Here is an 11,201-nt window from a genome sequence, read left to right on the forward strand (position 1 = left end):
ATAACTTATATATAAAAAGCAAAATTTAATAACAATATTTATACTTATAGTGAGAAGATAAAAACCGGAGTGAGAATTACAATCTATCATTTCTGTAGAAATAAAGTCCAAAGTTTTTCAGAGAAGATTTGAAATTTTTCTTTGAAATTCAGTATCAAAGTTTTACATGGTAGCATCTCCATTGAGTTGAACTATAGACAGGAATCAAAAGCAAAAGAAATACTGAGATATATTAAAGACTGTAGTTTGTTATGAACATTACATAAATATATACAATTTACATTCAGAATAAAATAATAATTAATTAATTAATAAAATAAGATTTACCTTAAAACCAACTAACGAAAACTAAAACAAAAAACATAATATAATGTATGATGCAGAGAGTTGATTCCAGAAATATAGAGGCTTTTCTAGGGTTCACAAGCCACGTTTTGTGTATGATGCAAATGCAAATTTATTTTTCCAAATTTTCACTGCAAGTTATCTAACGATATATCTTCCTCAAAATTCCAACCATGCCAGATTACAAATATATATGAACACTGAAATCAACTATTGATAAAAAAAAAAACTAAAATAAAACAGATCCAGAAATTGAGAAAGTGATAATAGTGCATGTAGTCATCCTGGCCTATTAAATACCATCAATAAATAAATAGCCACACTAGATCATTCAATGTCCTAGAATGACACAGTTAGTTGTTCACGTAAGCATAAGATAAAGCAATGCATAGTAAGACCATCAGGACGCGTTTTCCAATTTCTATTTCAACTGAGTTAAGTTTTGTGCCCATTCACTACTGTATGCGAATTTCCCCCACAAGGAGTTCAATAACAGTTTAGCAATGGATCGGCACAAGCTTTTCACACTCAAATTTTATATCTGTAAATTATCAATCTTTTGAAAAGTCGGATCTTTTCTGGCACAACTAAACGACTCGGTGGCTCATTGTTAAACAACTTGAAATGTGTATTATACGAATGCCTGTGTTGTATTTTTTTGTCAAATCAGATGAAATGCTTAACTTTAACCCAGTACGAAGTAACACTTTTAGAGTCATATTCCAAAGTTGTTCTACACTCAACCATAAGTCATAATAATAAGTTTAGAAAGTTTATATTTTACGCATGCATGTGGATAAAATTAACATTCCTACGTTCGCCTGTGTTGTAATTCCAAAATCACATTCAAGAGAAAAGGCGAGCGGCCAAGTTTGTTAAGTGGACGAAGGCAACTGTTGAGACAAGAAAAAGGCTGTATTTGGTTGATGTAGCATGCCCGGTGTAACATTTTTCTCCACACATTAAAAAGTTCCCATTTCTGTTACACATTACTGTCCAACCATCACGGTATTTTCTGCATAGATCGTATTCTGAAAAAAAAAGTAATATTAATACTGATGAGATATTTTTTTAATTTTCAGTGAAATTCTACACAGAAGTTTTCAGCTTAACCAGTGAGTAGTAATCTATGTATTCAAAAAAAATATGCTACCCCATGTCCGTCAGTCACACAATTAAAATAAATATTGTCTGTCCATAGAACGATTTTCATTGGTGGGTATGCGAGACCCCCAACCCAGAGTAGGTCATGTTATTTTGAACGAATGATGTATATGTTATTGTCAAACAGAGAATAATAATATATATGCGTGTTATTCAGGGAAGCTCAACTTGAGTTTTAGTTTCAATGAGTTGTGTCCCCTGGGAGACCTGATTATCCGGTGTCGAGAACTACATTACATGTTTTTAGACGTTGATTAATGGAATTTCTGCTTTTAGAATTCCCCTCGCGACAGTCGCTGGTGAGTTGAGCGATTGCAGGACGAATGACGGATGATGCACCGACACGGAAGGTGGAACTGTAAGGTCGCGTTAGCATGGGAGGGGTAGGTAACCTAACAGAGTTTTGTGGGTGGTTTGATGTTTCTATGAGCACACGGTATGGAGCTACACAACATTTGCAAATAGGCTTACAATTAAACTTCGACCAAACAAAACGACCTTTTTCACAGTAAGGGATTGCCTGTATTCATGCATTATTCACAAGTTTCGTGTGTGGGCTTTTATTTACAAATCAAAATATAAAATGGCTACGCGCAAGCGTGTTCATTGGTCAGTTTGAATATCACGTGATATTACCAATATTTATTATCTCTGTCCAAAAGGGAAACATGTTCGAAATATGTTAGATTTTGGGTCCTTTGAAGACAATGCTATTGATAACATTACTATATATATTTATACAGAAGCACAATCCATAAACAGACAATGATATATGAAGGGAAGTAGAGTTGTCGTCCTTAGATGATATGTGAAACTATCATATAACTATTATGTGTATTTAGAAGTCTGTAAGGAAGAATATACCTGTCACAGTTGATGGATGAATCCAGAACAAACCGAGAACATTAGATCAATCACAGTTTATAGAATAATGAATCGACTCTTGTATCATCATTTCTTAAACTTTTATAAATGTTCTGAACAAACTGTGCAAGTCTACAATCTGGAACTTGCCGCTTCTTTGTCTATTCGTAAGACAGTGTAACGCACTCTGTAAAATCTCCACCTGTACTGTCTGAAACTAGATAGCTTTGTAATTTTCAAAAATTGTAATCCAAGACCTGCTTACTTGATTCTCCCAATATTTCGAGATATAGTTGCTTGTATACGATCTTACAAAGCTTTTGCAAGGCAGAAACGCACCATCCAGGGAGACAACCTATCACTGCATAGTAAACCGGAAGTGCTTTTCCTTCTTCCGGTTTTGTTAATTGCAATAAAGTGATATTTGCTTTTTTGTTTGTATTTAAAATCTGACAATTTTTTCCAAGTTATTCAGAAGTCCTTAAACCAATTTGGTATTATTCCAATAAATAGCAAGAACATTAGCCGTCCTGTCATTCAGATGATTGATGTATTCATCCGCTAGTTTTTATTTATTTACTCATTTGTCTTATTAGTATAATACCGCCAGGAACTACTTTATTATGGCTATTCTAAATAGGAATAATTGCCATTTGTCATATTTAGCTAATGGGGTCTGGGTTTTTCTTTGACTAGTCTATTGGTCTGATAATTACCTTAGGTTATGAAAAGAAAAAAATCACTCGGCTATATGATCGACGCCATATTGAAATTAAAAATGTCCCAATTGGACCGATTGTTCTGAATCCGTATGAATTTGAGCCCGAGGTTCTGTCTCGCTTTCAACTGAGCTATTCTACTGCTATTTCCTACAAAATGGCGTCTGATTGTAACCGAGGCCTAATATGGCGCCAAGAAAAGAACGAGACAATAATCTCAAAACCGATCTGTGATCTGCATAATTGGTTTTTGATTGGCTTTTCCCACGTTGGTGTCTTTTGTTGCGTCAATTATGATGAAATTAAGCATTATTCTCCTTGACAATAGACATATGATAATGATATCATGGTTAAGACGGATCGAATTGCACTAAATAACTCGCTTGAAGCAAGTCTGGTCTGGCTCCAAAACAGTGGTATTCTCCTTGGGATAAATACTGTACATCAAATAGTCTGCTTCCTTGCATGGCGTAATTTTGAACCTCTCCGGAGGGGGGAATTTGTTCTATGCTGCAATTGAAGTTTTGTTTACGCTCTTCTCGGCTGAGTTCGCAGTCAATTTTACCGCTAATCCCGAGATAGACATGTCGTTTTCAGGTTACTTTACTTGTTTTGAAATAAGTTTTCGACAGTTTGAAACTACTAATTGCTGATTGGCTCAACCAAAAATAGTTATCAAGTGAAATCGCTAATACGAAATTCAGAATGGTAAACATATACCAGCTTCTTGAATCAGTGTAACTTCTTGGGCAATTGAATGTTCTGTAAATAGTTAACACATGCCACCTTTTAATTGGCTGTTTCAATTCGTATTATCCAATCAAATGATTTAGTTTATATTCTTGAATCAGAATGGGCCAAAACGATCGATTGGTACATGCAATGGAATTTATGCTATAACACGATTATATGATGGAAACTGCGAGATGTTTTCCTTAGGGACTTTAAATGATATCTTAATGTGTGGGTTTTGGTAAATTCCTCGTTTTGCCAGGATTAAGTTACCCGATATCTAGAAACTGATAATGGATTGTGGTGCCTTGGTTATCATTAAATTGACGACTTGGAATTACTCATAATTATTACAAATATATTTCATATTTTCCCAGTCCATATCGTTTAGCTTCAAAATAATATGTCCCATTTTATACACGGTTTTGTGTGTTACTCAGACCTTATGCCTTACTCATTCCTTGTAACTTACTAATGACGGAGTTTCAATTTAGTGTTTATATCACGTGATTTTCAAACCGACCAATCAACACGCTTGCATGTAGCAATGTCTATATTTTGTTTTGTAAATATGAAACACCATTTCTTTTTATTTGCTCTGGCTTATCCTGTAGCTTGTCTTACCGTTGTCCTGAAAGCAACTTTTATCTTGCATAGGTCATTACAACTTTCCCTTATTCGAAGAGTTGGTATATCTATTTGTACTCTTTTGATTATATAGAAATTATAAGTTTTCAATTCAAATGTATCGAAGCGATGAATGTGTAAATTTCTTAGCGTCCACGGGGATATTGTCTATTGATTTTTGTCCTAAGATCTAGTAGTAAATCAACCAAATTCGGAATTCCGGGCATTCCAGAGAGGGTAGTTGCAGAACATATTCACGCAATGGGACTCCCTCTGAATTACTGGTACGTTAAGAAATTCGCTTGATCGAATTCAGCCTCAATATTTCATTCATATGTGCGCCGTGGGACTTGACAATCGAGTTACTTATCTTCTCCAATTTACATCTTAAGTAATAAATGTCTAGCAAAGAGAGCTGGAAAAACAGGAGTTGTGGCGTTATGAATGTGACGTGACGGCGTGGCGTGACGTTATGTAACAAGACGTGACGTTATGTATATAGCGTGACGTGTGACGAAATGCAAATGACGGTGCAGGGCGTACTGTACTGTACTTAATGCAATATTAATCGTCATTAACTCCTAAAAAATCAGAGTAGGCCTACTGTTCCCATCTCCATGTATTTTTAAATTATGCGGAGGGATAATAGGTCAGTTTCCTCGACTATCAAATACTAATATACTTACTAGATTGTCTACTGAGATTACAGGCTGAAGATTCCCGACCGTCTCGGGGTATAAAAGTATCCATACATTTTTCTTCTCGTACCTTGTATCCACATGTATAACATATACTTTCAACTGAAATAAAAATAACAGAAATATTTGAGATGACAATCAGTGAAGGGAAGAAGTCAGTATAACTTTATTTCCATTATTTTATCGAATATCCGTCATCTCTTATCAAAAGAAAGAAAATCACGTCCTGATAGAACGACTGAACATTTTTGCAGCTTTTCTTGCTTTTTGCAATTTTTTTAATGTTATGCGTGCTTGGGTTGTGCTTGGGATTATTCTATAGAAAAATCTATAGAATGAAACCCAAATTGATGTTTGTGATAAACCGGAAGTGATAACTTCACGATTGACCGATGTTGGCCTCAACGCATGCGTACAATCAATATTGGAACCGTTTGTCGTCTAAGGAAATGTGGTGCCATCGTTAAACCTAAATCGATAGAACTTCTCAATCGGTTAAAACAGTCTTTGTTGTCGTGAAAGCAGCCGTTTCCGCATGTAAATTGTTTTGAATGGAATTAAGATTCTCTGAACCATTTCCGCCACTTCCGGTTCCATTTCCCGCCAATTGTTACTATAGTACTAATATTATGAGTTGTTAATGGCTACGAGGTTTTCACTCTTTTCAATTTGGTTACAAAACGACTTGAATTTATAGAAATGGCCTACACTCGGGTTAAACGACAACCAGTAAAATAACAGTATATCCCAGTAAAGTTGGACGCACCCCTACCCCTGTCAAGAATCCCAGCTTCATTCTTATTCTGGTGCCGAACATTTTCATGGCTGGCTTCTGTAAATTCCACCAGACATATTGCATTACGAAGCACTTGTCAAATCTAATTTCGTTTCGAGAGGTTGTGCTTTTTCAGTAACTAGGACAGCTTTGATATAGAGTTCTTATCAGCCTATTATCATCTTCGGCACGTTCCGTAAACACTCGGTAAATTAACGAACTAAAGCTCGCTGAGTATGGAAAGTGATTCAAAGAGTCTGTAGAAAATTAGTACAATCCCTACAGAAATCTCTTATCATTATGTCGATGTTTTATAATTAGTAAAACGACGAGACAGCTATCTTTATTGAGTTTCTTCCGTGACCGATAGATGATGGTTGTATTAGGGTCATTCTGAATAGGATCTCAAAATATTTGATTTATCTAGAGCTTGACGTAATGAGGAGGAAGGGGATGGTATTCTATACGACACAAGTTGGCTAAACACGAGTTGTGGCGATATAACTGAGACGTTAAAGCGTGACGTTATAACAGGGCGTGACGTTTTGTCACAGTGTGACGTTGTGTCACACGGGGGTAACAATAAAAAGGAATCTGTTATCAATCACGCTCAAGTACATCATACACTAATGAAATTAGATGGAGTTTTAAATCGGAAAGTCCCCACTTTTCCTGTTACATTATGACATAAAGTAAAGTTTTACATCTTACTGTTCTGTAATAAAGACATAAAGATGTTATCAGTGAGACAATATTCGTGCTAGAAAACAATCTATTACATTGTAGTAAATAGTCTTATTAGACTCTGTCACTCAAATTACTCTACAGCTCTTTACGGCTAATATTAATTCGCTTAGTTAGTATCACGTACATCGTTAACATATACAAGACACTAATCTGACAATTGGTCGTCTAAGACCTCAATAAATCCTCGTATAGTGGGATGGATTCGACATCTAAAGCACGGAGCGTGGCTTAGCCATCGTCGTTACCATGGACAAACTTCCGGACAAAATTTTGGGTTATGAGTTGAGTGGGAGAGGCAGATGGCCTCGTTTTGGCTCAACCACACCCTCTTTCAAACCATATAAAGCAATGAAACCAAGACAGTTTGTCTGTTCGATAGCAAGAAATCCTTTTGCTTTTAAAAAAGCCGAAAAAGAATCTGTCTGGATAATCGAATAATATAGAACTGTAGAATATAGAAACTTACGAGGAGGAATGGTCATGTTGAGCGAGCCTATCTATTAATTAAATAAGAATAATTTGTCATAAGACATAACTAGCAATTATTATGATTGACATATTCTAGTTATTTGTCACGTTGAAGAGTTCTTTATCAATTTAAACTGGTCGCGTATGAATAGATAAGGAGACGGTTAAACTAAACGTCAATATTAAAGGGTGCTTCACATCTAGAAATACGATAAATGGGCTGGGAATTGGGAATCTGGATCAATATAATATATTGTTCATTCAGTACAAACTATGTTTTGATATTAAATGACTGCTGACGGTAATGATTTAAAAATCTGAAAGACAAATGGCGATTATTGGTATTCAATTAATGAAAATCTGTGTTTAATTCTATATTATTAAGTAGCGTATCGAGTTCTGATGAAAGAGGTGACAGAAGTACAGAATAAATTTGGACGTAATACTTCCTTCGTTTTATTTGATGTATATGTGAATGTGTTCTAATAATTTTAGAACTACCCTATGGTATATGAAGTCGATTGCCTTTGAAAATCAGAATACCTTAATAAGACGTAGAAAAGAAGGTTGTAAAACACCATACCATTATGAATTGATATATAGATACGATATAAAGATTACTGAAGAATTTTATTGGCAGAATGAAACAGGAGGGTGTAAAACTCCATTTCGTTCAGTGTTTTGTCTATTATTAATATGATATATATCTGGGGATGTTTCATGATGTTTTTAAATATATTTTTATGACTAATTTGACTATATTAAAAATATAAATACCAGAGATCACGGACTATTATTTATTGTGAGGTTATAAAACACGTCTAGGTTATATTCTTACCCTGCATTCTTTCTTTTTCTTTCATGGAGAATCCCCCCCCCCCCTTTCCTCCTCCCATTTCATCTGAATGTTTTGACAAACGATAACTTACGAGTAAAGATAATTCAAATACCCACCCCACCCTCCACACACTTACACACAAGCCTTTAGGCAGTGAACAAAGATCAAAGATAACTGTGTCTGCACCCAGGAGTTAAACGGCAGCAATATTGCTAATTGCTATATTTATCGATATCTCAGTAGGGTATTACCGAACAGAGGTGATCAATTGATAAGAGCGAGAATATTCATAGAAAACAAAGAGTATAATCGATGATATGTATTAAATAAAATAGGTCTGAATATTAAATATCATTATTAGCATAATCCTTTCACGATATCATATAACTTGTCCAGTCAAAACTAGGTGCAGAAGAGTAAGACGTAAAACTCCATTCATTTCATTTTAACTCTTGAGTCCAAGTCCAAAAACATTATTATATTTGAGCTTCACTATTATAAGTATAATCACCCCACTCCACCCCCGGGACCTACATCTATGGGGCTAATATAGGGAAAATATCCAGTTAAGACCAATAAAACGAGTCCATCAAACAGAAGAGAAAAAGGCAAATATTTATGAAGTAACAGAGTGCAACCGATAAAATAAAAACCAAATTATATAATGCATTATCCCGTGTTACCGGTTCTTTTGATCCGCCCTATTTTATGATGTGTTTAATTACCAAGGGATATGGTAGTTTTTGATATTGGCCCAGTGAATTACCAGATAGTTAACTATAATAATATAAGTTAAAAGCTACATCAATAATGTAGCAGATTGTAAAGTGCTATGATTCCTAATAAAAACCTGGTTAAAATGAATTTCAGTGCGTTTTTGTAAAAAAAACAATCTGTTAATGATTTTTATTCGTGGCTTGTTAAATGACAGGCTTATAGTGGTCGTAGGTGCATAATTCGTTTAATACGATCAAGATTCCAAAAGGACGTGCATTTTTTGATTAGTTTGATCTGGAAAATAAATTGAGGTCCTCTTTTCCAGTGATGCTGTTGTCACTTTTCTTATTTTACCAGCCAAATTTTGATTTGGCTTTTGACTAAGATATTGGATTCATTCTTCATTTACATTTGGTACGTCCATGAGTTCATGCCCTTGATTTTGGTTATATCGATATAAACCAAATGACGACCAGATAAATAACTATATATATCTGAAGATAAAATCTGGACGTGGTTGATTGTTATATTATAACACGATAGTAAATAGACATCAGATGATAAATCAAAGGTCAACGGTCAGTTTACACGTGCATTCAATAAAACAACTACCTTCTAGAACACCTGGTATCACTACCAGTTACCTTTTAGCTCATGTTTATGAATATTGGTTCGAATTCAGGCGTCGGTTCCTTGACCAGCTGCTAGAAAGAATCCTTTCTGGAACTAAGTTATTTTCATGTAAAAAGTAATCGTTTCTATCTATGATATGGAGTAAGACTTGTATTTTCTGAATAACTGATGTTGAATTTAATATTTTTAGCTATGTGGACTCTCCTAAAGGGGTGACGTTGTTCAGACGTTGATGCACTTCAATCCCCCCGCCCCTACCAGTCAATGAAGTAAGGGTATCTTAGCTACCTCATACCTAATGGACTTAAGTTTCCCACGCTACTTATTGCTTGCGAGGAACATTTGTGAACATGGTGAAACTGCCTGATAATGAAGGAATGGTTCGTAATATCCCAGAATATTTCCCCAAATGGTCGTTATTGTTCAATGAGGCGTGTTTTACTGTCCATAAAATCACAGTGACTATCACGGAGCTGACTGATTTTACGACTTTAGAACGTTCTAAGTGGCCTGATTGAAAATAATATCATTTCATAGAATACATGATGAAAATTTCATTCATTCGTCAATACATTGCCACATTCATTCATTCATTCATATCTTTTTTTTCCACATTTTTTTTAAAAATACCATTCATTCATCCATTATTATTTTTCCCTCATTTTCTTTGTCTTTTATTCATTCAATCCCATTCCATATCCCTCGCTACCCATTGCTAATCGGCAATACGATTTGAATTTGAATTCAAAAGAAAACGGATGTAATACTCCATTTTATTTCACTTTTATTCATTCAATCAACCAGATATTCGTTCATTTATTCATTCCTTCCGTCATGCTGCCAATGCTTGTCAATAGAAAAACCTTATTTAATCATTTATTAAAGAAAAAAAGTTTCTAGAAGTTAAAATAAGCGTGAGAATGAGATAATTGGGTAGAAAGATTCCTCGCTGTCTTGAAATCTTTAATCAACTTTCTAGTCCATGCTAAATTACACTTCAAATGACAAATCTCAAATCTAGGGTCTTAAAAACAGTTTAATTTTCACCGGTTTTTATTGACAGTCACACGGCTAATACATTATAGTACCACTAGTTTTACAATTTTATTACATCTGATGAATGAATTAATAATAGACGGAAAGACGGATGAATGAATGAATGAATTAATGAATGAGGATAGAATTACGGGCTAGGAAGGGTAAAGAATAACGCATAAGTTCTGTTTCGTGTTAGAATACCATGTTATATTTGACGTGATGTTATATTATATTTGACGTTATGTTATATTTGACGTGATGTTATATTTGACGTCGTGTTATATTTTGACGTGATGTTATATTATATTGACGTGATGTTATATTTGACGCGTTGTTAAAGTGTATGAATAATGATGATTTAAAGGGTAAATATGTTCAGATAAATTCCACGTCATATTAGAATATATGTCATGTTATAATATACGTAATATACGTTATATATTTTACGTCATCATGTTACATTACACGTCATATTATGTGTTATAATTTACCATCTGAATTTAGGCAATGCTACTATCTTCAGTATTTTAAGTAAGTTATACGTTATGTCATTCTATATCTAATATTTAAAAGTACGAAATGAAATATGTACATGAGTATATCAAGTAGCGTACTTATATCAAGATGTTTGAACTGAAGGTATATCTCTTTACACTTTACTACCTGGTCTGTCAATCAAAACCTTGATATAAAATTCTCTTGACTTATTGATGGAGTATTTTCTAATAAATCAGATTTTAATGTTAGGCGTATGATTCAATTACAATCTACGTCTAAGATATCCAACGTTTGTTTAAGTATGAATTTGATTTTTGAAGTATCTTATTGACTGCAAT

At 34.3% G+C, this 11,201-nt stretch overlaps 1 protein-coding gene across 1 annotated transcript; it reads right to left on the reverse strand.

Moving 5' to 3' along the window:
* Window positions 1-1,191: 1,191 nt before the first annotated feature.
* Window positions 1,192-7,153, reverse strand: LOTGIDRAFT_167537 (hypothetical protein; the record flags this gene model as incomplete). The annotated part of the gene is made up of 3 exons (XM_009065034.1): window positions 1,192-1,376; window positions 5,138-5,251; window positions 7,138-7,153. 3 exons carry the CDS (start codon window positions 7,151-7,153, stop codon window positions 1,192-1,194), a joined length of 315 nt encoding a protein of 104 aa, XP_009063282.1.
* Window positions 7,154-11,201: the final 4,048 nt, after the last annotated feature.

This window comes from Lottia gigantea, assembly GCF_000327385.1.
Source record: "Lottia gigantea unplaced genomic scaffold LOTGIsca_67, whole genome shotgun sequence".
In the NCBI taxonomy this organism is placed as follows: Eukaryota; Metazoa; Mollusca; class Gastropoda; family Lottiidae; genus Lottia; species Lottia gigantea.